The 27,297-nt window shown below is 41.4% G+C and overlaps 3 protein-coding genes across 5 annotated transcripts in view; 2 read left to right on the top strand and 1 right to left on the bottom strand.

Annotated features, from left to right (window-relative positions):
* LOC128373358 (serine/threonine-protein kinase 32C-like) overlaps positions 1–3,205 on the bottom strand; it is an 87,099-nt gene extending 83,894 nt beyond the window's left edge. For both annotated transcript variants that reach the window (XM_053333654.1, XM_053333655.1), the window contains exon 1: positions 2,966–3,205. In XM_053333654.1, the coding sequence (XP_053189629.1) occupies positions 2,966–3,047 (82 nt within the window). In that variant the 5' untranslated portion in view covers positions 3,048–3,205. The remainder of the gene's footprint in view (positions 1–2,965) is intronic.
* A 2,288-nt stretch (positions 3,206–5,493) lies between these two features.
* LOC128372562 (leucine-rich repeat-containing protein 27-like) lies at positions 5,494–11,836 on the top strand. Its single transcript, XM_053332659.1, has 12 exons — positions 5,494–5,512; positions 6,075–6,169; positions 6,289–6,540; positions 6,721–6,851; positions 7,153–7,211; positions 7,578–7,730; positions 8,599–8,800; positions 9,225–9,365; positions 9,673–9,778; positions 10,312–10,409; positions 11,218–11,338; positions 11,729–11,836. The coding sequence occupies exons 1-12, from the start codon at positions 5,494–5,496 to the stop codon at positions 11,834–11,836; spliced, it is 1,485 nt and encodes a 494-aa protein (XP_053188634.1).
* A 1,004-nt stretch (positions 11,837–12,840) lies between these two features.
* On the top strand, positions 12,841–19,914 carry pwwp2b (PWWP domain containing 2B). Of its 2 annotated transcripts, none has more exons than XM_053333651.1 (3): positions 12,841–13,124; positions 15,389–17,113; positions 19,362–19,914. In XM_053333651.1, exons 1-3 carry the CDS (start codon positions 12,865–12,867, stop codon positions 19,366–19,368), a joined length of 1,992 nt encoding a protein of 663 aa, XP_053189626.1. In that variant the 5' UTR covers positions 12,841–12,864; the 3' UTR covers positions 19,369–19,914. The 2 variants fall into 2 exon arrangements, with proteins under 2 accessions (XP_053189626.1, XP_053189627.1); XM_053333652.1 differs by having other exon boundaries at positions 15,389–17,117.
* The last annotated feature ends 7,383 nt before the right edge of the window (positions 19,915–27,297 follow it).

The raw sequence follows: 27,297 nt of genomic DNA, 5'->3' as shown, positions 1-27,297 counted from the left end.
CATACTATATTCACTGATTTAGCAGTCAAAGGGTATAAGAAGGTCTAAATAATAGATGATCAATGTAAATAAATAATGATAAATAAAGATGTCTGATAGACTTGACTGGCCAGCCATCACACCATTTAACTATTACTGATTTTTATTCGCTTCCCGTCCTGACTGCTGCTGTCAAACAGTTTCAGTGAGAATAAGCAACACAGGAAGTGCACCTCAATCAATTCCACAGCCTTCCTTTGCTAATCAAACTACCTGCCAAAAAAAAAGCCCTTCTGGCAGCCATGCTTCGACATCAACCTGACCATTTGATTATGTTTGCAGCCTCTGATGCCAAATGCTGCTCTAATATTACTGTCTAATGTAGGCCATATGCCGGTATTTCTTTCCAAGAAGCCAAGAAGATACTGTTTCTAAGAGACCTGACAGGCAAGCAAGGAGACATCTAGAGTCCGCATCCGCAACGCAGTGCACCATGGTTTGCTCCCAGTGTTATCAGTGCTAGGCAGCCCCTTTGAAAATACCCTATAGACCGTGCAGAATCAGCATCAGCACTGCATGAGCGTTCAAGGTGATCACACTGACATTAACAGTTGTCTCTTTTTGAATGCATTTGTACCCCCCCCCCCCCCACCCCCACCCCCACGCCTACCTCTCCTCTCACCAACCATACTGTGCAGGAGAGGATTTCACCACAGTCTGGTATAGCAAACGCTCCTTTGCAACAGAGAACAGAGTCAGCGGTCTATGCATTTGCGGGTCATTGCGGTGGTTGTGACTAAGACGGTGATGATGATGACCGTGATGATGCACGTGCGCTGACTTTTGACACTGCGGACGGAAATTGGAACCAGAGCAGCAGTTATTAGTGTTTCATAGGTCGTACACCTGCGTCATACTGATGATGAGAGAATATTTTAAGTCTGATAGTAATGATGCGACTAACAATTATTTTCAATATCAATTCATCTGCTCATTATTTTCCCGATGTCAGATTAATCATTTGGTCGATAAAACATCAGACCATGGTTCATCACAATGTCCTAGAACATGAGACATTTAAGAGCCTTGAACCACCGATTTGTATTTTTGCTAGAAAAATAGCTGCAGCTGGTTATGTGTTTTGTTGACCAACTAATAGGGCAGGGTATTTCTTTAAGGTATCGACTGAAAAATATTTGATATCTGCAATAGATCCCTTTTGCACCCAGAGTATTTGTACGGACTTCCTCACAACCAATCAATGCTTGTTTTCTTCAATAAATAAATAAATATTAATAATTTTAAGACTTTCAAAATACATTCGTGTACAAATCAAATCATTTAGATGTGGAGGAGTGGTGAGATTTCATGCAATGTAATGCTTCTATTTACATGATGGGTATAGAATGAAGTACTTGATTGGTATTGAAATCATTATAAAGGGTACTTGGATTGATATCATCATTTTTTAAACAATACCCAGCCCTACAAACTAATCAATTAATCATATCGAGTAATCATTGCAACTGTACTTTACATTAAACACAGACAAAGAGGAGAAACTCCAAATCTCAACTTGAGAAGTCCAAGGTTTCTCCTTTAGTCAACAGCTACAGAAACCTGTTCAGATTTATTTATTAGGATAAACCCCTTGAGATCTTGTTTTCAAGGGGTTTCCAACAGACAGATGAACAGTGGATTGTTTTACCTACTAGTACCATAGATGTAAGCAGTAAAGAATGTCAGCTTCATTGATTCATACTGAAAGGAAGAAATGAGTGCCTGCTTAAACAATCAAAATGCTAACATGGAACTAACATTGAGAGGTACATTATTCCAATCTGATGGTGCTTTGAACTTGAATACTCTTTTGATATCTATTTAAACCTTAACATGTCAATGCAGGACTCATCTTTGGTCAACTGCTGCAAGGGTGAGAACATACTGATTAAGTTTGTGCAGCGTCTCCTGCTCAGTTCAATAATCATTAACCCTGATGGTAATCTGAATTAGAGCTGGACACTTTTCTCATAGGCTATTGACAAAAAAAGCTGTGATCTTAACTGGGTTATCCATGTGTGTAGGAGTGTGTACTAAATACACACGCACACACAGACACACACACACAAGGGCCATATGACCATATCCCTGCAGTGATATGACCTCATTTACACAAGTTTGGACAGTAACTTAGCCAGCACATATTGATGGTAGCTCTCTCTCTCTCGCTGTGTGTATGCGTGTGTGTGTGTGTGTGTGTGTGTGTGTGTGTGTAGCAACACTGGCTTTCAGTAGCTCTGATCACACAGTGATTCAGTGCTTGGGCTTATTTGGTGCACTTCCAAGAGGCTTACACCCCCCCCCCCCCCCCCCCCCAAATATACTGACAAGCTATCATGAATTAACATTACTTCCATGCGTGACACTAATCTTGCCTTAATTACGCAATTAACTCTCTGTCTTCAAATAGTCCTTATTTCACAGGGTTCCTTCCGACTTTACAGTATTTTCTCACAGTATGGGAAGTAGATATATTTCCTATTACTGTAACCGAGTGTTAATGCTACACTTTCTGCCACGTATTAATGAAAGTATTCGGGTTTTTCTTTAATCTGTTATAGGCTCATTTGCATTGCTGTGAGTGAAGTGTGGGCGTTACTGCGTGTTAGTTTGCTTCTCTTTATTATCGCCTTTGGTTAATAAACCTTGTCAACAGTATACTTGTATATTAGTAAGAAGTTTCTACAACGCCTAAAACACATACAAACTTTATTAAATGAAAGCAATGTCATTTTAGTATTAACTAGCCTCAGCAGCAACAGTGCTCGACATTAGCTCAAACTTTGACAACTTAGCTTCGGTTTCAGTAAAGTCTGTAGTGATATGACAAGCTAGTGCTCATTTACGACAATTTAAGCACAATGCCGTAAAAAAATACACAATATATCAAATATTGAGACACCTAAACTCTTTTTTCAGTACTTACCATCTTCCTTTTCGTCAAAAACTGGTCTCTTTGAAGAACTATTGGCTCCCATCCTCTTCTTCCACTTGCCCCAGTGAAACATTGATGCTCAGATTGCATTCCTCGCCTCTTGAAAAGAGAAACTACAGCTCAGTGCAGGACAGCCCTCCTCAATAAGCGGCAATGATAACCGAACATTTCACCCAAAAAAACACAGCTCCCGTTATTTCGCTTTTTATCCGTTAAATATTCTCCCCCGAAAATTTGTCAGCAACCGCGATTCAAAAGTCTTTTTTCCTGGAGCAGGGGAGGATGAGTGTAAGCAGGTACTGTAGAAATATGTTTCAGCACAAGACTGTTCGGTTAGTTACAGCTGGACTGGTGAGATAATCACTCGGTACTGGCAGTGTGCAGTTGTCTTCCGTAGCCTACCAGCCAAACCTAGAGACTTGTGTTTGCGGGGCTGAGAGTGAAGACTGCGTCGACTTTCATACAGTCACAGCAAACCCGGAAGTCACGCCGTTGAGCCTAGAAAATAAAAGCTGTAAAGTAGTAGTTGGCATTTTTTAAAGTAGGGTTGTGTGAGGTATCCATAGTTAATGTATAAGCTGCAGATAATGGTACAGAATATATACATAAACACACTTTTTTTCTTTTTGCAATGATCCCTCAAATGTGGTTATGTTTATTTGTGACAAACATATGTAATATAGAGCCTATTATAGAGGCCATGATATTTAACAGTTTAGGTATAAACTTTATTGTGTTAAATGACTTCAGCGCACTGACGTCATTTGCACAACAGTAAACTTCACTGCGAATTTAATAATTATAATTAGCTATGAATAAAAAAACACAGAACAAAAAAACATGCATATATTAAACTTAAAATAAGATAAATTATCAAGTATACATAGATGCTGTTTATATGATTTTAAAAAATCGGCACAGACATATTGGACAACATATTTGGTGACATCCAGGTCAGGATCGGCTGATAATATCTGTTGACCGAAATATCGGTCGGGCTTTAGTCCACAACCCCTGGTTTGGAGAAGTATACAATTTAGCAATGTAGTACTTTGGATGGGGCCCGCAGGAAAACATATATAGCTACCCAAATAAAGGCTCACCTCAAAAACCAGTATCAGTATAATATTTGCTATATTTATAATATTTCACTGCTTTACCTTGCAATCGGAAAGCCCTTTCTATTGGCTCTACATTTTCTAAACTTCAGAAATGCAATCAATCACAAATCCTACACATACCACATGCTATATTACGCCAAAGAAACAGCTGATCTGCAGTGTAATACAGCGCACAACAGTCCACAACCCGATTCTATTCCGTTTACTGTCATATTCAAGAAACCAGAAAATATTTATATCTAAGAAGCTGGAATCAGATAATTTTTTAATTTTTTTTATTAAATAATAACTTCAAATCATTAAACAATTACCAGAATATTTGGCAATTAATTTAATAGTTGATCACTAATCGGTTAATCAGCTAATTGTTGCAGGTATATTGGATATAAGTATCATGGTAGAATATCTGATATAGCCTACACAATGAATTTATGAGTAATGAAATGTAGTCTGGATAAAAAAACATAGTGAGTTATAAATGTAGGCCTAGGTCAGTTAAATATAAAGATACATAGAAATATATCCGTCTTCCAAAATAGAAAATAATTAAAAAAAAAATGAAAATATAATTAAATGCTGCTTTTTTCATGTTTTTACCAATAAGACTTTTATATTGAAAGCTACAACCGGAAGTCACCATACACACTTCTGTCTACCTTGACACATGTGAGAGTAGTGTGACAGTTGCTGGCCAGTGACTGTGGTCGACGTCGCTGTGTATCACAGACTGTCATGCATATGAACACAATAAGCAGCAGCCTCTTTAGGTGAAGCCAGGATAAATCAGCATCTCTTCTAACAACCCAAAAACAACTGCTGCTCCTCTGCCTGCCAAACCCAAATCAACCTCTGCGAATTACTCCACAATCTCATTAGAAGGATGGATGGGTGGTGCCGGGATCACTGAGGGGGAAAAGGGGATTTAACACTTTCTCTCCAATATGCACACTCTATGCTTCATTTGCTCCTGTTGCTGCTCTGTTACACTATTGCACATATAATAAAGTGTGACATATCCGATGCTGATAACAATTGCATCACTTTTGCTTTGATTTTTGACCTGCCAATCATAGAATAAAAATATTTTACACACTCACGCGCGCGCGTGCACAAACACACACACACACACACACACAGAGAGAGAGAGAGAGAGAGAGAGAGAGAGAGAGAGAGAGAGAGTGAGAGAGAGAGAGAGAGAGTGAGAGAGAGAGAGAGAGAGATACAGAAATGTGGTTAATGAATGCAGTTCGCCTTGTTTGCACGTGGACACTTGCCGTAGTTTGCGTTGCCCTTGTTGCCATGGTTACGATGCCAAACTCATGCAGCGTTGGCTACCAAGTTAGCATGGTATTTTCTTAACTTCTTTCAGTTTTATTTGAAGATACTAAGTGCCGCAAGATGTTTACTCAGTTTACAGGTGAGTTCATTCAGTGGCTGAACAGACGCTGAACTGTTTGCTTACAGCAGTGAATATGTAGAACCAGTGGAGCTTGAAGGCGAGTTAAATAGGGGAGAACGGGGTTGGTAATCACACTTTTTACTTTCCTTTGCAATCTTCAATCTTGTGAGGATGGTAGTGGATGGTGGTACACTATGGGGTTGGTTGTCCCTGTGTTATTTTAATGGGGGGAAATAAAAAATGGAGGCAATCTTAGAAATTAATTTAAATTAAACATTTTAAATAAGTTTTATTGAAATACAACAACCACAAACACATTTCCTGCATCAAGAGAATATAAACAGGAAAAATCATTCCTGTAAGTGCATTTTTATCCTTACCTTATTTGAATTATTGAAATCCTGCTCATTTTGCTATCTAAAAAGAAAGAAAGGACTAGATATATCACGCTTGGATTGGCACAATTGGATATTTACATTTTCACATGAAAAACACAAACGTTCTGTAATCTCAATGTCAAGTAGTTTATCCTGGAAATTACCTCTGAAGTAACATCTCACCCCAATTCTGAAACTTTCAGTACCAACACTTTTTAACAGGGTCTACTACGGACAGAGATCTAATGAATGTGACAAACAACCTGTGTGGCAACCAAACCCATTCTCCCCTACTCGCGTAAAATAATGGCAAATCTGCCCTTTTAATTTGATACTAACGTGAACTTCTTTTTCAGACACTAGGAGAACAACACCATTACAAAACCTGAGAACTCTGAACAGTGAAAGCGGTCTTAGTTTGTGAAAAGTGAATATCTCAGCATCACTTCCACCATGTCTTCCCCAGAGCAGGAGAAGGGGGAGGGTCCTGACCTGCAGCTGAGTTGTGTCTTTGGGAGGACTGCTGTTACACCACAGACCCCCCACTCCTTGCCCAAGGATGCTGAGCCAGAAGAGCTCACTGAACATTATCCACTGGAGACTCTGTGTCTGAGCAGAACTAAGCTGAAGCATGTTGAACAAAGTATTTTGACAAATAGCGCACTGAAGGTCAGCTGGGATTTCAATGTGCAGCTGTAACCTCTGACCACCCAACCACAGTACATATGCTGCGGTGGTTTTTCAAGCAATTCATCTGTTATGCCTCCACCAAAACAGTTTATATCTCAGTATAATTGATTATTCTGCTTTAGTTATCAGTTCTAACTCGTCTCGTTGTTTTGTCCTCAGCATTTGTATCTTGAAGGCAATCAGATATGCAGTCTCCCAGATTCAATGTTCTCCAGCTTGCCCAGCCTACTGTGGCTGGATCTCAGAAATAACCAAATTGCATCACTCCCTGCTGAAATTGGCTCACACAGGTAAACTAATTCTTATAAGTGTATACTGATTGATTCTAGGCCACAATGGGTGTATGCAGTATGTCTATTTTTCAGACTTTTTCCATTTCTATTGATATTAAGAGTTTAGTAGCATGTGATAGTAAACAGAATATGATTCCTACAAATGCAAAACAAACGGTGATAAACCAGATTTAAAGTAAATATGGGCATTTTTGGTCTTGATATCTTGCCTCCTGTTAAATTTATGACCTCGCATTTGTTTCTTGATCAACACATAGCCTCTGCAACCATCTAATCATCTGTAATTTTGTTTAATTAGATCTCTGAAAACTCTACTACTGGAAGGGAATCCCATCTCAGAGCTTCCACCGGAGCTGGGTGAGTTGACTCACTTCACCTCTGCCAACTGCAATGTCTCTTTGCTCACTGAAATAACGACCTTTCCTTTTGTTTCATCATTTTCAATAAGCCACAATGGCAGCATATTTTGACCCGGGTTACATTCAGTGAACAACAAATATGTATTAATAGAAAGCGCATACAAAACAGTTTCAAATGTTTCGCTGGTGTTGCTAAAACTGTTACTAATGCACTGTGGCTTGCATGTGCATTAACATCGGGAATGAAGAAAAGTAGCCTACATAAACTTTCTCTACCGATGCACTCATTGTAAATGAATCTGGATATGAGTCCCAGCTAAATGCTAAAAAGGTCATCTGTAATCACTGTTACACTTTTCCCTAGGATATGTGATTAGCCTTAAAGGCCTGAACCTGCGGAACTGCCCCATCAGCTTCCCTCCACAGGATATTGTGCGCCAGGGTCTCCAGTGCATCCTCAAGTACCTGAGGAGTGTTATGGCTGAGCGACCAGTTAGCGTGAGGAAGACCCCTCCAGGTGAATCAAAGGCACTTTAACTTTGAGCGATGCAGCAGCAAGGTGATCAGTATGCATGTGCATCGTCGCCATCTGCTCTTTTTGTCAAAGATAGGACGGGTGGTGACAAAAATAGCTCCTTGCCCTGTTACCACTTCACTGGTGTGACTTCTGTTCCCTTGGAGAAGGCGCGTGCCGCTCGGCTGACTCCCCCCCCACACCCCCGTTGCAGCTCTGTAATATTTTTAGCCAGATGAAAATGATCGATAACCTGTGGGCTCTAAACAGGAGCTCTCTGTCTCAGAGAACTGTCTGTAGGTAATCACTATGAGAAGCCCAAGACAGCCCTCCACAGGAGAGGCTGCTGATGCACAATGAGCAGAGCTGAACCCCTCAATCAAACCATTTATCTCTCTGCCTACAAGGTTATTAACAAAGACAGGGCTCCAGTCTCCGGGGGGGAATCCTTCTATTTAGGTGACTCAGAGTATAAGTTTAGCACATTTGAATATACATGATTCACCATTGCCATCAGCCCTTTTCAGCTAGGATAACATGGCATATTTAACCTTTTTTAATCTAATTATCCTACATGTGTGTAGAGTATACGTTACATTCAGCCACTTATTTTCTTAATTTATTCAAAACCTGCTGTCCACATATTCTGCTTCACAATCCAAATAGATGTTGAGAAGGGAATGACTTAATTATGATTATTGATTGTGTGAATTTGCTTGCACTTGAAAAAAATTGCTCTGTATTCTAGCAGGAATTCTTGCTATTGTACCACTTATCATCACCAATCATCATATACTTCAACTGGTGATTGATGAAAGTATTGGCTGTCCCCACACCATCTTTGTAGCTGCCACGGTTGTTTCATTGGTAGAGTTGCCAGTGATGGAGAAGCTCCAGCTATCAGGGTTGATGGGGACCAGCATGGAGGAGCAGGGTGAGTCAGTGGATGAAGACGAACTGCAGTGGTTCATGGAACTCAAACACAAGATGATCCTCCTGGAAAAAGCAGAACTGGGCTCAGTTGCTCAGGGTGATGGAAACACAAAATCATGCCTTCATCCTATTACTAAAAGGTGAGTAATGCAAAGCCATTTTGGTGAAAGGAATACTAGTTATATGTGCAAAAGAAAGAAAAAGTCAGTAACAACTATGAGAATGCCAAAATGACTAATTGTCTGTTTTTTAGTATATATCTGCAAACATCTGTTGAGCATAAATGATAATAATATCCGTGAAAGTGTTAATGACTATCTATAGTAGGATAATGCAGATGAATTGGTTTGGTTTCAGTTGATAACTTTAGTGCTGAGGTCTGGAGATGCAGCAGAGAGCAAAGTATTCAGTGTGGTGCTTTGGAAAAGGATAGCAAAACACTTTTTAATGATATTTCTCCACAGAGGAGACCAAGTGATAAAAATCTCCCAGACTGTCACCACTGGGACTCAGTGCTCAGGAGAGCAATAAAAATAAAGCATTTTCTTTCAATTTATTTGTCAGAAAAAAGGCGACTACCAAGGCCGGCATAATCCCAGAGCTCCGTTTGTTTGACACTCAGCAATATAAGAGACCCGAAGAAAGAAGACAGGCTGCAATGAAGGAGCTGAAAGAGAAACAAGCCATTCTCGAACAGAGAAAAAAGTAAGTTTTTGTAGGAAGACCTTCAGTTCAGTAGAGTATTGTGTATGTACAGTACTGACTGTCCTGCTTTTCTTGAAGTGCAATGGGAGAATATTCAGGTCAGGTAATGCAATAGCTATCAGAGGTCATTAATTCAGAAAGCAGGGGTAGCCTACATTGTGTAACTAATTGTGTGGATAATTATTATGTCCAGTATGTAAAGACATTTAAAGACCCCTTTGCAACCAGTTAGAAACAATAGTGCAAGAACCTTTTTACTTGACATAGATCATCTAGTACAGTACATTGTTATCTGCCTCTCCCATAGAAGCCAAGAGGCTCTTAGTAAGTGGCGCACACAAGCCAGGAGCATACAGGACAAGAAAATGTTGGAGAACAACCAGAAGAAGCAAGAAAGGCAAAGAAAACGAGAGGTATGTCTGGAATGAATCGCCTAAATTTCCTCCTGTCCACCTTTCCTGCCACAGGGGGGCAGTAGAGCACCATATCTGTCATGTTGGATAGAGGTCTGTAACAATAAACATGAAATGCCACAAGATGAAAAGCGTTTTTTATTTAGATGCTAGAGATGGGTTTTCAGGTAATAGCAATACAAAGCCATTGTCTGTCATCTTTTATCATCAAGCCAAGGATGAAGGCAGCAACAGATGCAAGTGCCTGTGATGCAGTGCTCTCCATTAGTGATCAAAGCTGATGTACAGTACACATCTAATGCACTTTAAATAATGCAGATACATAGTTTTGAGTCAATTTGTCATCAGCTGTATTTTTATATGTACTGTTGAAATGAGCCTATTATTTTAGCATTTATACCACAACACAAGTATAAATATTCACTGACAAATGCAGTAAAAACAACCAAATGAGACTGTTGTGTTGCAGTTTCTGTATTCTGGAAAGAAAAAATATTTTACAATAGAATGAACAACTCCTCTCTCTGTTACAGGAAGCAGAAACAGATTTAGAGAAAGGCGTGGGGGACAGCAGTGATGGTCCTCAAAGGCAAACGCCCGCCATGTCCATCACCGAGTGTGATGAGGCCAGGTAAATGAAACTCTATATGGCCGCACACAAAAGCTTTAGTACAGATCCATAACAACCTCAAACCTGGATCAGTATTAAAAATGAGTATCCAACCTGCCGCATTGGCTTTTTTTAGTTTGCTATGTCAGTACGACTGGTTGCTTTGACACTGAATGTACAAAATATTGCTGAAATCTCCTTGATACATTGTCTCAAACTTCATAAATCCCTCTCTAAAACGTGGATGCCTGTGTGTTAATGTCCCCTTTCTCTTTGTGAAGGGCACATATATCATAAGGGAAATCAATAAGGCACAACGGCTCGTACTTGTATTCATCTTATTATGTGATTCATGCCGTACATACTGTATCTGCAGTGTGTACAAGTTACACAGTGATTCATCCAGTACATCCTGACCCATATGGGTACAGGGACAACAGGTCTTTGGCCTGACTGCAAGGCATAAAAGTATCCACCAAATCACATTTTTCATGGTCTGCTATTGCTTTCCATGCAGGTGCTGATAGTACACTAGAGGCACCTAGTGGCCAGAGAGAGTACACCCACTGTAGGCTATCAGCAGTTTCTTTGTTCTTCTTGAGCCACATTGTTCCTTTGAAAAAAACTGATTAACAGATTAGATAATGCACCTAAGCCCCCTCTACTTTCATTAATAGAATAAATATTGAATGAGGACAAAACAGTCACAAGCATACATTTTTAACTACCACCTATAAAGGCTATGATACCACTGCCCATACCGAAGCACCCCAATTAAATTCAGTCCTTCTGTATGAAATTTTGACCTTTGACCTGTGTGGGCCACCAGATCAGCCCGCAGGCTGGAGCGGCAAATCCGTGCCCATGTTGAAAAGATGCAGGAGAGACACAGAAATCCCAGGGGCACGGCCACCGAGCAGATTGCAGCAGCAGATCAAGATGTGGAGGAGGTCTGACTTACTGTATTATTCACACAACCCATCTATACTGCAGTCAAGGGATACTGAGCTGAAATTTTTGGGGTGGTTGTTTTTGGGCTTTCTTTTCATTCATATATTTTAAGACAACAACAAAAGCCAACACTATCACACAGCACAAGAACAGTACACCAGGGATTACAGACAAAAATATATGATTTCCTTCTTCCTTAAAGTCCTTCTTGACAGGACTTCTCCGCTCTACATACAAAAATCACATTTCTATTCATTGTACTGGCTTTGTATCCTGAACAGTACAAATCACCTCTCAAACTACAATTGTATTATTCATAATTATATTAATATGTGTTGTGTATGTGTGTGTGTGTGTGTGTGTGCGTGTGCTCCTTTTCGGACTGACAGATGAGAAAGTTACAGGCTCGACTTCTTGAGAAAAGACGAGGAAGAGGTGGTGAAAATGGCTTTACTATCTTCGGTAGAGACACCTGGCCGAATTTCCTTGACAAGTGATAAGGATCAGTCACGTTCTGCTATTTGAGTTTTGCAATGCTGAATTCACACTCATTGTAAAGACCTTATGAATGGCCATTGTTATGCTCACACCTTAAAAATAAAGATCTCAATTCTGTTACTGGGCAAGTGAGTGGTAATTTGACATGGTATGGTTCCTTCTTTCTTTCTCTTTGAATTTCTGTAAGACACACTTAATCAAATAAACATTTATCTTATCTATATCTATCTATTCATATTTATCTAATCTATCAACATTTAGTACCTTACATTTAGTACAATTAATACCTTAAAATGAATACAAAACAAATATGGCACTGTTGCTTATTATCTGTGTGAAATTAAGCTATTCATTTGTTTTCTGTAACAGTGACTCACCAGACTGGCATAATACACCCTAGGGTCAATTATAATAAATGAATTACAACCACACATTGTAAACTAAACAAAGCAAGGGCATAAATTAGACAATGATAATATAATGAGGTTCAACTCAATTGACTTATTGTTTATTTTCAGATTAGGATTGACCCACATTTATAGCCTAATATAAATAACAGGGTCAATTAATAGTGGACAGATTTGCAGAAGGGAACATTTCAAGTAGCCTACTGTGTCAAATATAAGACTCTCAAAGGCATTTATTAATGTATAAATACTTAGAACTGAGACTGAGGATGTGTATTTTATGTTGTTTACTCGGATAAATATCATATTTATTTCATACCAATAAAATGTATGCTTGCACTGCTTACAAACATATGAGAAAATGCATTCGCATTTAAACTCATTTCCAGTTTTGGTGGGTTGTGTTAGTTCAGTACAAACCGCCATTAAACTCTCGCTGAGGAGAAAACGGAGGCATTCCTGAGATAAAAGTCGGTAATAATGGCATCAAACAAGTCAAAGTGAGACAGAGGAAGGGTAGGCCTTGTCTTACGAGCTCCTGCTCCTCTAGCACAGAGAGCGTGATGTCAGCGGTGGCAGTACTGTTGTAATTGACTTGGTAGGGGTGATGGCGTCATTTTATGCCCTGCTGTAGCCTCCTGCTCCAATTGCGAAGGGGAGACGGATCTTTGGCCGACGCGACCGTGGCTCCCTTGGCCGGGATCGAGCACCGCCGAGCCGGACACCTCACCCCGGGAAACATGGAGGCTGTGGCCGACGAGCTGCTGGCCGGCTCTCGGGTACCTGTCACTATCGATCAAATAGTTAACGATACACTGGTGGTGACGCTGACCTATCGAGAAAGGAGTTACACGGGGATATTACTTGATTGCGACAAAAAGTGAGTGTTATTTCGACGTTCCCATGTCTACATTTATGTCTGAAATTCATTTGCTAGACTCAGCTAACGGCTAATCTACCTTTGATGCTAACCGTTCAGTGCTAGCAAAGTTAGCAGTGAGCTAACTGGGCCTCCATACAAAAGACATATAGGTTATTGTAGCTGACAGGGGTAGCTAGCCTGTTGGCTAATGGCACTGATTTAATTTTAGCTGATAATAACATGATCAAATACATTTTATTAGCATGGTGAAATAATGTATGTCAAGATAGTTGACCCGTCAAACAGAGATTGATGATGACTTCTCATGAACAATAGCTAATGTCAATGGGTTCATCTATAGCTTATTGTTAGCCTAATCAAACAGAGCAGCTCAAACGTATTCAGTAAAATGGTAGGCCCTGGCTGAACAGCATTATGTATATCAGTTGTGTTTGGATGTTTTTATTCACATAGATTATGATGCATTGTCTACCATGTCTCTGGAGTGATGTTACATTTCAAACAAACTGAAATACATTAGCTGTACTGACAGAAAGCCTTTAAAATCCAGTCACTTTTCATCTATTGAAACAATGGGAAATGACAATAAAGATACATGTGGGATTTGACAAATCACAACAGTATTGCTTTGTATTTAAACAAATCCAGTGAACATCATAGCTTGTATTTGAGTATCAAGCTCATTTCTTGTCAGTTAAAAAGAAAATTCAATGCTGTTCAAATCATAAAAGCATATAGGCATAATCAAAGATGTATCAACAGTCATGTCTTATCTGCTTCTCTTGGTGTGTGTGTGTGTGTCACATGTGTAAGCCTTGTGTTGCTCTTGGTGTTGTGCACCTTAAAAGCCACTGGCTTTAGACTATTTATAGACTAGCAGAATCAGAATCTGACCAGCTTTGCCCCTTAGTATGCGTGGATGGTTTTTCATGTGAGAGTTCAAGCTGTCCTGAAAATAACCCATCCAAACGGGAAAAGGCAGGCCTTGAATAACTTAAAATAGGCCTATATTTCAGGCCTTGTCACTGACAAAAATTTGACTTCTTCTTCCTTTTCAGCTCATGGAAATGCATTTCCTGTCATTGTTTCCCACAGTGTTTTTTAATGTCATCGCCTAGGCCTATCATTCAGGCTGATCTGTGCATCTAGTTACAGTGTACACAGTGTGAAATGGCAACAGTCCGTTGAATCATGCCTGATCATATGTTGCGTCCTTGTACTGTGCTTAACTAGCACTGCCTGTTCCCTGTCACAGGCTGCACTGTTTGTGCCCTGTCAATCACAGCGAAGGCTAATATGCAACTGCTCTGGGGACGCATATAAAAAGGTGAGAGGAACAAGCCTCACCGAGAGACTTTTTTTTTTTTTTCAGAGGTGCTTGCCAGCTTCTTCTCCTGGGGAGGAAGACGGGCTCCCCAAATGTGCACTAATTAATAATCTTGCCACACATAAGCCCCAAGTAGACACGGATGCAAAAACAAACTGAAATCTCCTGGCTCCTTCCCTACATCTCTGAATCCCGAGTGATTCATGGGATTGTTTTTGTTCAGTCAGATGTTAGGGAGGGGGTGTCCTGGGCATCCTGTAGTCTCTTTGTCTGCTGTCTCCTGACTAAAGCAGCACAGCCATGTTACTGTTGCCTGCCAGACACCTTTAGAGACTCCTTGGCAGTTGGGCCTTCTTTGGGCAGGTCTGTAAGCCCTGTAGTATGAAAAAGAAGACATACAATCACTCAAAGAGAACTAGTGATACTCTTGCTCGCTTTTTGTGGCCCAAGGCAGCATGACAGATAACCGCCTGCCTGCTTGCCCAGCGGTCCCCCACCCCCACATGTAAAGAATTTTCAGCATACAGGTGACAAGGGAGCGTAGTGTCAGTTTGTCCACAAAATAAAAATGGTAAACTAGCTTTACCTACTTACAGCTTATGCTAGGCCACTTATAGGAAAGGCTTTGGCCAGCTCAGGGTGCTTTTTTTTCTCTCTTTTGGCCTAATTCAAACAGCGACGTATTCGATTTGTGCTGTCCCACAGGCCCTGAACTGAAGTTATCTGATATGGTGAAATACAAGAGCAGTATTACACTAAAGCTCTTGTGAAGGAAATTGCTTAACTAAAAAAATTCAAGAAATGCCTGTCATGTGTAACAAGAATGTTTGTGAGACTTGTCAGTTCAGATGAATGTCACTCAAGCTCTGTGACAATGCTCAGTAACTGCACTGTTATTCATTTTTTGTTTCTTTTTTCCTCTTCTTCATCGCAGGACTGGGCTATTCTGTCTACCGGAATTTACAGCGAAACCGGAGGACTGCCCGATATCTAAATCTGCTTGTGAAATCCCAGAAGTTCTGAGTGAGGAGCCAGTTTCCAAATCTCCCAGCCAGGCTTCAGACAGACCAAAGGATGAAAACTCTCTCCCTGAAAGCAGCATACCTACTGCACCTCTTCCCTGCCCCGTACCCACACCAGTGCCCGCTGGACAGACTCCTTACCCTCCTTATTTTGAAGGAGCCCCGTTCCCCCAGCCCTTATGGGTGCGTCACAGCTACAGCCAATGGGTACCTCAGCCCCCTCCACGACCAATCAAGAGAAAGAAGAGGCGGACACGAGAGCCTGGCCGCATGACCATGAGTACTATCCGTCTGCGGCCACGGCAGGTACTATGTGAAAAGTGCAAGAACACACTGAACAGTGATGAGGACAGCAAAGATGGCATGAGCAACACCAAGGCCTCTAGAAAAGAGAACTCACTACAGAGCGACGATGACGGAGATGATAAGGATACCCCCACTAAGCTGTCACGAAAAGAGGATGTAGTCGCAACTAAGGACACTAAGAGACGGGAAAATGGAACCAGCCTTGACAGCAAGCGCCTCAGGAAGGACAAAAGGGGGGAAACTGAAGGGGAGAAGTTCCCCGGAGGTGACGTTATCCCCCACAGTCCCGTCATAAAGATCTCCTACAGCACTCCACAGGGCAAGGGGGAAGTTATGAAGATCCCCGCGCGAGTCCACGGGTCCGTCAAGCCGTTCTGCCCCAAACAGCTGGTGCAGAACGGCTTGGGAGAAAACGGCAAGATGACTTCCGATCCTACCAAGGAACAACGGCACATTCTAGATGCCACAAGGTCTGGCCTCACAGTGTCCATTCCCAAACTCAAACTGACCAGGCCTTTCACGACCGTGGGTCAGGACTTGCCTTCTCCAAAGATCCGCTTGAGACCCCCTCAGCAGGAGGGCGACGAGAGCGTGGTCGAGTATGAGGCAGAACTTGTAGGAGGCGCCAGGAGACGTAGCCCTAGGGTACCTGGCCCGTGTCTCCCCCACTCTGAAGACTCAGGGGAAGGCAAGAACTCTCTGGAGTTATGGTCAGGGAGTTCGGGGGAGGAGGCGGACCGCGGCCACAGCGACCTCACCCTTCTCATCAATTTCCGTAAGCGCAAAGCGGATTCTTCTAGCCTGTCGGTTTGCAGTAGTGACAGCCTAGATGAGTCCAAGTCCTTCAGCTCGGATGGCACATCACCAGAGCTGTGCGATTTGGCGCCCGGCGAAGACCTTTCCGTGACCTCATCTTCCGTACCCTCTCGGGAGGACTGCAAGACAGTGCCGCCGCTTACGGTGCGACTTCACACCCGCAGCATGGCAAAGTGTGTAACGGAAGAGGGTCACGCCGTGGCGGTGGGCGACATCGTGTGGGGGAAAATCCACGGTTTCCCCTGGTGGCCCGCACGCGTCCTCAACATCAGCGGTACCCGCAAACAGGAGTCGGCCAATTGCGAGGCGCAGTGGCCCCAGGCAAAGGTGGCGTGGTTCGGTTCGCCGACCACCTCCCAACTCTCGGTCGCCAAACTGTCACCCTTCAGAGAGCTCTTCAGGTCCCGCTTCAACCGCAAAAAGAAAGGGATGTACCGGAGAGCCATACTGGAGGCAGCCAAGGCCGTGGGTCACATGAGCCCAGAGATTACATCGCTACTTTCCCACAGCGACACGTAGGTTAGTTCACAGCAGTCAGACTTTTAAAGGAAAGGTTCACAGTTTTTCATGTGTGTCTTGAAACAGCAGTCAGGTGTCCATATGAACAGCTTTCTTCCTCACTGTAATCATTCTTGTGTTCATACTTACTGTTAAACGATCCCTTTCAAATGTGTTTTCAGTGTTAGTGATGGTCATTTTGTGCAAAAATGGTAAAATTCCCTCTTTGTGTTGGACAGTGTTTCCTTGTTGAGCTGTGGTGGAAGTAAACTTTGGCACTGAAAAGATTGTAATGTTGAAACATATCTACTTGATTTGACATCTGGACAGCTGAGTCTTCATATTAACTTCAGACAAAGTTTTAAATACACTTCCTCAGAAGGATGACTGTGTATTTAGTCCTCCATCACTAACATTGTAAGTGCATTATGAAAGGATCTCCTAATGGTCAGTATGAACAGGAGGAATGATTGCAACAAGAAAAACAGGTTTCAATGTTTATTTGGGCTCCTGACTGTTGTTTTAAGACAGACTTGGTAAAATTATGAACACATTTTTGAATGTGGTTGTATCACATCTACTGTTAAAGTTAGATGAATGTGTCCCTGTGCTTAGGTCTTTAATAGGGTGGGCAGTACATTGAAAATTCACATAAGCAAACATTATTATTTGCTCACTCGCCCAATATAAGTCATGTTGGTACAGTCGATTCATTGATTACCTCAGACAGACTAGCCGACCCCTTCACTGCACCTGAAAGTGCAACAACAAATTATATCTGCCCCTGAATACAAGCAACTAATCAAACCAGAGCTGGTCAGTGCAGACAGTGTAGAAACAAAGCTAAATGTAAATATAGTTGTAAAGTAGCTGCAGCTACAAGAGGAAACACTATCAGTTTGTTCCATCACATGAAAAACAACCAGGTAATACAATATGATGTTCAGTTTATGGCCAAGAAAAAGATACAGCAGTCCTGCAAATGCTTGTGTAATACAAGCATTTACTAATGCAGCTCCATACCCTAAAAACCCCAAATCCCACCCTTTTTTTGGCTTGGGGCCCCTTTAGAATAAAGCAAAGTCTATTAGTGACCCCACATCTCAAGTTGAGGCTTTAATGTGAACATGAGCCGTGAGCAGTTCAACCATAAATCTTTTTAATCTGAATGATTTTTTAGAGGCCTGACGAGTTAGACTGCAAGGACAGAAAGTTCTCTGTACACGTGTGTTTAAAAAGGTGTCACTTCATTTATCACGAGTGACTTAATGTGAGAATTAATTGTGACACGGGTTTCAGGTCGTATCGACCAGTCCTACCCTTCATTAATATCTCATTAGATGATATTCGTGTTAAACTAGAAGAATTCTAAAAGTACTAAAAGTACGTCTGTACCGCCCTCACTTGTTTTAACAAATGCTTTCAGATCTGGCGTGTTGGCCGAGGACACCCCGCCACATTTATGTCATAAAGCAGCTGCTGTGAATTCAAAGCAGCAAAACAAACATTAATACCAGCTTTAATGAAGGCACAGGCTGTACTGCTGACTGTGGACAGGAATAGCTTGTTAACACAGCTAATTTCAGAACGTGAGATCCAACAAACAGACAGTGCAGCTGTAGCATAAAGAAAGCCATTCATACGTTTTCAGTGTTAACGCAAGTACATAAAAATAGGTTGTCAGTTATGAGCTTAAAAGCTCATTGTCATGCTGTGGTAGATTTGTAGGCCACGCCAAGCTTGTTCCCCTGGTTTCTGAAATGCATTGGCCCTGTGTAGCCAAGCAGCAGGTCCTTAACACACACACTCAAAGGTTAAATATTGTCTTTGAGCGATATGAGGGACAGACAGGAAGCTTCCAACGCCTCTGTTTACTCTGTTATGGGCTCAGGAGCCAAGAAGAGGTTGGCTGTAGTTGAGAATATACATAGTAAGGGGTTAAGACAAGCCTATGTTTGGTGCTTTTTTTTTTTTTTTTCCAGAACTCATAAAGAGAAGTGTTTTTTCTTGCTCGGTCAGCTACATAGAGGTTTGAGCAGGCTGGAAAAGTAGCTGACGTTCACTTCATAGCACTCCCATAATCTTCAGATGACTAACATGACATATCAAGAGGCCACATCACTGCCCATGCTGAGCCTCCAAACGCTAAGTTAGAAATACCCTGGACCGGATATCTAACCTGCCTTTGTTTGCTCATCGTCTTTACTTTGTGCTTTCTCTCTCTTTCTCTTTCTGTTTTTCTTTTTCTTTCTTTCTCTTGTGTAGAGGCTGAGGACTAAAGAGAGGTCTCCGAGGTTTTTTCCTGAATTCTCAGACTCTGTCATCAAGACCCAGGAGGGGAGTACGTGTGGTTGCCATGGCTACTATTTATATGCCGTTTTTTTTTTTTTTTTTTTTTCACAAGGCTGGTGGAAAATGGCCGCCAAGGTGGAGTGTTGTTGAGACTGGATAAGGGAGCAAAAAAACAAGGCCAGGCATCTCATGGTCTACTATGAACTAAACAATTCCTCTCCTTTTTGTTTTTGTTTTCCTTTTTTTTTTTTTTTTTTTTTTTTTAAGATTCAATCATATTTCAATAATAGAGCCGAAATAATGACACTACAGGAAACCCGAATGTATTTATTATCTGTCACGGTTTGAGTCCCACCTTCCTACTACAGTCGTGCAAAACCTCCCAGTCTGCTGCTGTCACTATCACGGTCCTTGCCGCCCGATGTGTTCACTGCGAGGTCCGACTCGTCCAGCCGGAGGACGCCGGTGGCTTCCTCAAAGAAACCCCCCCCCCACCACCACCACCACCACCCTCCACTACCCCGTTACTCCCTCCCCCCCTTCCTCTTTTTCGCACGGACACGAGACATTTTACCCCCGGGTTTAAAAAAAAAAAAACACAAGAAGAAAAAAGAAGTCTTAGCCTGAATCCTCTTAACTTCTGAAAATGTGAACGGCTCCATCCAGAGACAGTAGTGACTGTTCCAGCTCTTCTAGCGATCACAGTGTTCCATCCTCGTAGCCTTCTTCTGCGACATTAGTTGGATTTGTGGATGTACTGTATTTATACTGAACTCTGTCCTCTCCAGAATAATGTGTTATGTGTCTCTCTCTTCCATTTCATTTTTTTAATTTTTTTTTTTTTTTTTTGTGTAGAGGTGTCACGTTCGAGCAAACTTCCCCTCCGACTCATTATTGTTATTGTTTTTTTTTCTTCCTGAGAACCATTTTTACATCACTTTTAATTATTTAAAGCGTCACATTAAGAAAAAAAAAGCACTTTATCTGTACCTTGGTGGCCTGCTGTAAGCTCACTGTCTGAAACACTATTTGCGAGATACAGCCCTGATAGGCAGCAGGGGAATCCAGAAGTCTTTGTGGTTGACTATCCATGGCCTTGGAGTTTAAAAAAAACACAAACAAAAAAAACCTACTTTTTTTTTTTTTTTTTTTTTTTTTAATTATTTTATTTTATTGTACGATTTTTCGGGGGACACCAGACACCTGTTGCGGATGGTTGTGTACACTGTATTCTCGCATTTGACTTGGGTGTGTTTCTCTCTCAGCTCTCATCTACCACACATATACAAACACACACACATACACACACACACACTACAAAAAAAAACAAAACAATTCCATTTCCACTGGAGAAACATGGGTCAACAAATGTGTCAAAGCCCCCTATGCATTATCAGTTAAAGCTTTATGAGTGACTTTGGGAGGAGAAAAAAAATAACATGCTGTAAGAATACTGTGAATTCAACTGCTGAGTGTAAAGTGTGAAGAAAAAAAGCTCGCTACTAGTCGGGAGCCAGCAGTTATTGGAGGCGTTGGGCAAAAAAAAGCAGACTGCGACGCTGACCTTTAGTGACCTTTGTGTTTAAAAGCAGCACTGTTGGAATAAGGGGGAGGGGAGGGGGATGCAAAGACCACTGCTGTCAAACGCAGCTAGGTCTGCATTAAAAAAAAGAAAACGTACAGAAAATTGCACACACAGTCACGCTCAGCCAACCAGCCCCAGTCTCCTTTTTCCTGCTCGTCCGGGGGAACAGTTTTTTTGTTCTCAATCAAGGCTGAAAGAAAAAAAAAAAAACGGCTCCCGTCGATGGTCAATGAGAGAAATGTGCTGATTTTTAGAACGGGAGCAGGTGACGCACTCCTCCTCATTTTGATAATCTGCGGTTTTGACTGTTTTTTGCCGTCAAGCCCGGCTAGTGTTCTTTCTTTTTTTCCCAGGCAGCCTTACACGAGGAACGGGAGAGTCTAAAAAAAAAAAAACGTACGTACGCCTGAGAGGGAGAAAAACGGTCGTCAGGATTTTTTCCCGTGTAATGAGCAACATGGCTATCTACTGTTGCCCACGTCGGTCAATGTTATTGGCTACTTTTTTTGTTTTCTTTTTTACATGTACTGTACATAAAATAAAATAAAATATACAAGCAATACCTGTGCTGTTGTTGATTGGTTACTGACCAAGATAGTGTTGCTGTGATAGCCGAGGGTTTTTATTTTGTAATCTTGTTGAAAGGATTCAAATTTTACAGCTGATGATGTCATTAGCTCAAATGTATGTGCATTACCATAACAACCAGTTTCTGACTTGTAAATACCGTTAATGCCAACATCCATGTGATTTTTGTTTAAATTCATACTTAATAATGCTTTCATTTTACGTAACTTAATTCTGCTTATTTTTGTGGTTTCTGGGTAGTAAATGTTATTTCTTTATATAGAAAGTGGCCGTCACTCCCTTCCTTTTGTCCTTTTCGTGACCTGTACAGTGATATTTCGAAATTGACCCGTTTTCCGGAACATTGCAGACACGTTTAGTGCTGAGTAGCTGTTCCAAAGCTTTCCAGTGATTATAAATAGCCTGCTCGTATAAATACAGGGGTCTTAAGTCCATCCAGAAGCCCATACTACCCCAACCAAACATACCTCAAGAACTTAATCAGAGTTATCGGTCTTACAGAGTCTAATAACAAGCTTTTGACGTCAAAGCTCAAGCAGTGGAACTTGTTAGATGAAAGTGTGGAAGTCATATATCAGAGGAAGTGTCACCTCACTGATTCAGGCTTCTTCACCCCTCAAGATGAGCTTCTGCTTCTGCTTTTTTTTTTGTAGACTGTGTTAATTTTGACTTGTGATTGAAAATGTGCAAATTTGCCTGTTTGAAAATCCAGGTTACAAAGGCAAAGTTTAAAGGGAGTAAAAGCCATAGATCTTTATCTCTACTTTTTAGACATAAGCAATTCAGAAATAACCCATACCACCCAGAACAAAAATAATGTTACTTAATGTAATATGCCTGAAATACAAGCAATCCTAGACCCCTCACATCAGATCAAATCTGTTGTTAAATGTAATTAAATCTAATGTGATTTTGCCAATGCACAATATTTTAAAACCCTCATATGACCAACTCAGTCATCATACAGCCCTGCTGAGTTGTCAGATGACATGAATAGTCGCAAGTCATTAACAGAGGAATCCATCCAACATATTGTAAACACTGTTGAGATGTCACATTTTTAACATTAAGTCAGGAAACAGTTGGTGCAGAGCTTGAAAGATGTAGGCCTTTACCAAGCAGGGAGGGGCTGATGAAAGGTGCTATCCAGTTGCATTATATGAAATGTGGGACTCAAGAGATTGAAGGCTTCAAAGTCAGGATATATGTCAACCCCTGCTGTTAAATGATACAATGATCGGATCCTTCGACTTTTTAGAGATGCAATACTAAATAGCAGACTGACCCCACAAAGTAGTATCCACATTCTGATTCCCCTCTCTGCAAGAAGCTAAACATTTCCTAAAAATGTCAAACTATTTCTTTAATGTTTAACGGATCGGCCTCAAGCTTTAATGTAGACTTGGCTCTTGGGTCCATTTCAATATGTAACTCAACCGCTTGTCCTCTGATTTCTCTGTGGTCACATGTTTGCCATCATCCGGTTGCATACACTCCGCTTTAGTAACAACTTGAGCTGTTTGTGTACTGCCGAAATGTTCTAACTTGGGTCCTGTCGGCTCTTGATTAACATAGGAACTATTTAAAAGTAATGCAAATGTATCAATTCATGGAGCTTGTGGCAGACATGCCTTACAGTGCTTTGAGTGCAAACAGAGCTAAATTAAGCCGGGTTAGTGGCACACTGAGCTCATTCTGCTCCTTGTATCTCTCCTTCTATCTTCCTTTCCTCCTCTCTCTCCTCCTCCTCCTCACCCATCCTCCCATCCTCTAGGCTCTTCCTCAGCTGTGGCCATGCCATGCGTGTTGATTTGTAGCCTCCGTGTCACAAATAGGAGTGGTTAAGTATGTCTGTTGCATAACAAGCATGTGCAGCTCAGCGGATAGGCCAGTCAAGGTGAGTTGACCCTCTCTCTCTCTCTCGTGCTATCTCCTGATCAGATCATTTTACTATAGAGGCTCAGCTGTGGACTTCCCTTCCCCCCCCCCACGCCTGCTCTCATTTCATACCTCTGACCTGGCTGTATGTACTGCCAGACATTTCATAACTCTCTAAGACTAAAGCAAGTACAGTCCCAACTTGGATCATCATATCCAACACTTATTAGCTGTAGAAGAAGCTCATTTATATCAGAGTTGATTGTATGGTATTCACAGTTATAAAAGGCTCTGTGGAAATAGAACCCTGATTTATAGTTTAGATAAACCCATCTGGTGGTGCCTCTGTTTTTAGTGCAGCTGTAGTGTCTGTGTTGGTTTTTCTAGTGTGTGTTAAGTCTGTTCTTCCCCCGCAGGCAGGCCCTCGCCATCTGAGACTGTGTTTTGGCTCGGTGGCTGTCGCTCAGCGGTGATTCGACCGAGCGCTGCAGGTGAGATCGGAGGGGAGGAATGCAGGCATTTATCACAACCTACCTGCAGAATCCCACACAAAAACACTTGTATTTATACACAACATGCATGAAACAAAGAGACTGTTTGCTGCAAGAGCTGCAGGCAGGACAGTAGTGACCACTGAGGAGAGATTTGTCATGCTGGGGGTGGTTTTTATTGAAATGCAGCCAACATCGCCTTCGACAGAAGATCCTTTTGGCGAGGAGCGTACAGTAGAGGAAAATGGCTGCTCCTGTTTATTCACAATGGGAGTTTTGGAACACATATTGTAATATTATCTGACATGCTGATATTAGTCTATATTTATCAGGATATTCATGAATGTGCCTACAAAACCTTGAAGCCTTATATTTAACTAACAATAATGGGTGTGGTATCAATCTAATCTCATGTAATCCTTGACAAATAAGAATATTTCCCAAAACTATTCATCTTAACCAGGATATGAGCAAGTAGCCTGAAGGTTATATCATTACTGTAATTCAGACCCATCTGATGTAAAGCCCTCAAATCTTTATGGAGCTCTGTTTCTATACAGGTGTAGTGTGATGATGTACTAGATCTCTCCTAAATGGGCTTCATCCATCTGAAGAGATGAAAAACAGGCTAATTGCATTTGGATTAGACAACCTACAGTTCATGGTTCAGCATGTACAAACCAGTTTTTCAACCAAGCAAGAGAGAACAACTGTCCCACTGTTGACATGAAAACATGCACATGTACCCATACACATGCTTACACAACAAACACGCTCCTTAAACCCTGTATTTCCTGGAGTTGACATGGAACTGTACAATTCATCTTAACATGTGCTTTTTTTTTTCTTTTTTTTTTACCCCGTCTTCTTTGAAAGCCACTCCTAGATTTAGACCCTGATTTCCTCCCGTTGATAGATGTGAACACATGCTCGCACACAGAGGCCTGGACTTGCATCTCTCCTTCCCCAACCTTCCACCACATTTCCCATTCTCGCATGTGGAGTGGTGCATAGCTCCTTCATGGATCAGTGCAGCGTAAATCTGGGACAAAAAACGGGAGGCACATGGCAGTGGGATGCTGTGTGCAATTACTGCTAATGATATGCCTCCATGCAAGCTGTGGCCGTAATTAACTTTGGAGGAAGCCTGGCCTGTCTGAGCTTCGTGTGAGAGGATGCTCGCAGGCGCAGCGCTGAGAGAAGCTAAGAAAGCAAACCTGCCTTGACATTGTTCAGACAACATGTCTGCTACCCCAGATTAGGCCTGTTGGGTGGTCCCATGTAAGGAGTAACATGATGCGGATGTTAATGGAATCGTCCTCCGGAACTTTGCTAAAACTTTCTTAAGAGGGTGTGTTGAAGCAGACTTGATGAGTCTGAGGTCAAGTTACTGTATAACTGGGTAGTGTCAGGTATGGAAGTTCAATTGTGTTCTTATAATGAAAATAAATACACTTATAAGATTTTAAGAGATAACATTTTGACTCAATTATGATGATAATGAAAATGCTTATGGTGAGATAAAAACTTTGCCTTTGAGTAAAAAATATGAGATAATAGTCAACATTTTCACTCAGTCACAATTATGACTGCCCCATTAAAACATAACAAGTCCTATTACTATAACCTGTCTGCACAATTGTCCAAAGGAAGGGTTTGACTGTTGAACACAGTAAATATGCATTGCAGACCTGTGTATGTATATGCTCGACCAACAATAGAATCTCTGCTCCATACCATTACGATATTTAAAACATTGGTAAGGATTGTGTCTTTTTGGTTTTCAAAAACACTAAAAGTGATGGTCTGTGAGTCAATAAACAGCCTTGCATTAGCTGACTGCGCACATCATAATCTAGTCTATTACATTATAGCTGGATAGCCAAGTAGCAGACTTACCATCATCTGACAGCGAAAGCTAACAAAAGGTTATAGTTTTATGAAGATCACATTAAAACCTCAATGACTTCAGTCAGGGTTGTTAGACATGTTTAAAATATTATGTCTAATATCCAGTTCTCACATTCTTTTAATATGATTTTATAGCACTCACAGTGTAGTCACAGTGTTGTTTATTGTGCCCTTTGAATGGACCATTGACCTCCTAGAAAACTACTTCTCGGTCCATTTGACCCCCTCTTGGATAATTCTGGCTCATACACTGAATAAGCAAAAATATAACATCTGTTAGGCATTTTTATTTCTGTCTCCTCATTTCTTGGCAGCACTGGGCTTCCATAGAAAAGAGAGAAAGAACACTAACAAATAATTTTGCACTACATACTCCTCTCTCGGACTGATCAGGATTAGAGAACCTCGTATAACAAGCGTCCCTATGAGGAGGTGGTTTCCTGTTATTTAGTGCGGTGGAAAACTTGACTCTTTGTGAGCGTGTGAAAATGTTCGACTCTGCGCTTTGCAGTCATGAAGAAAATGAGGACCATCCAGCTTGACGTGTCTGTGTTTATTTGACATGTACCACCTGTCCTTGGAGTTGCTAGGCAAATGACATGGTGGCTTCAAAAGAGGGCTTTGGCTTGTCTCCAGAGCTGTGCATGGGAGAGCTGTCTCCTCTTTTGTCCTTGATGCCTCGGAGTCATTTCTCATTCTTGTCATCAGTATTGACAGCCTAAGTTTGCTGGCCGGGCTTTTTAGATTGGGTCGTTTTATTGATCCTGGTTAATCATTTGGGGTTTGATCACTTCTGTGTCTCATTTAAATTCAGTAGCACCTTGCCTCCAACTCTCTCTCTCTCTCTCTCTCCATTTATAATGTAATAAGGATAATAAAAACCTTATATGTAGGTCATTTTCTGTAATTTGCTCAGGGTTTTTTGTTGGTTTGACGATGAAAAGAAGTATTGAAACTCGGTGAATCTAAGTACTCTCATATGTCTCTGTGATTCTGATTCTGGGGAAAGACTTTATAATAAAAGTATGTTCTCTAATAGATGTATTATGCAATTTTTGAATTTCCTTCTGTTAACAGTTGCCAAAACATGCAATCTTTCCCAAACATCCTCAAGTAATTCCAGGAAAAGACCAGATACATTTCTCAAGGATTTGGGTGCGGTTCCACTTGACGGTTTACATGACAGCCTTTGGGTCAAGCCATGTGACCTGGGTAATCATGGTCTGGGCCTGACAGGAAGCAGCCGTCACTTACGATGGACTTTAAACCTTTAAACAGTGCACGCTTTTGTGTCATGTCTCTCTTCCCTTCCATTCAGCCACACAGGGATTCCTCAAATATTAACATAAGTGGACAGATTGGGTAAACATCGGGACTTCTTTGTCAAGGCCGTCTTTATTTCGGGGGCTTGCTCCAGTTTTGTGGCCTGTTCACGGTCGTGAGCGTGCATGAGTCC

This window comes from Scomber japonicus, chromosome 14, assembly GCF_027409825.1.
Source record: "Scomber japonicus isolate fScoJap1 chromosome 14, fScoJap1.pri, whole genome shotgun sequence".
In the NCBI taxonomy this organism is placed as follows: Eukaryota; Metazoa; Chordata; class Actinopteri; order Scombriformes; family Scombridae; genus Scomber; species Scomber japonicus.
Note: the sequence above shows the minus strand (reverse complement) of the source record. Positions and strands in the feature narration are given on the sequence as shown.

What these genes read in the sequence shown, in the direction of transcription:
- LOC128372562 (XM_053332659.1), top strand. An exon ending in GCTGAAATTGGCTCACACAG is followed by an intron (nt 6,852 to 7,152) that starts GTAAACTAATTC and finishes TTGTTTAATTAG; the next exon opens with ATCTCTGAAAACTCTACTAC. An exon ending in CGTGAGGAAGACCCCTCCAG is followed by an intron (nt 7,731 to 8,598) that starts GTGAATCAAAGG and finishes TTTCATTGGTAG; the next exon opens with AGTTGCCAGTGATGGAGAAG.
- pwwp2b (XM_053333651.1), top strand. Translation starts at nt 12,865, where the DNA reads ATGCCCTGCTGTAGCCTCCTGCTCCAATTGCGAAGGGGAGACGGATCT. An exon ending in TTACTTGATTGCGACAAAAA is followed by an intron (nt 13,125 to 15,388) that starts GTGAGTGTTATT and finishes TCTTCATCGCAG; the next exon opens with GACTGGGCTATTCTGTCTAC.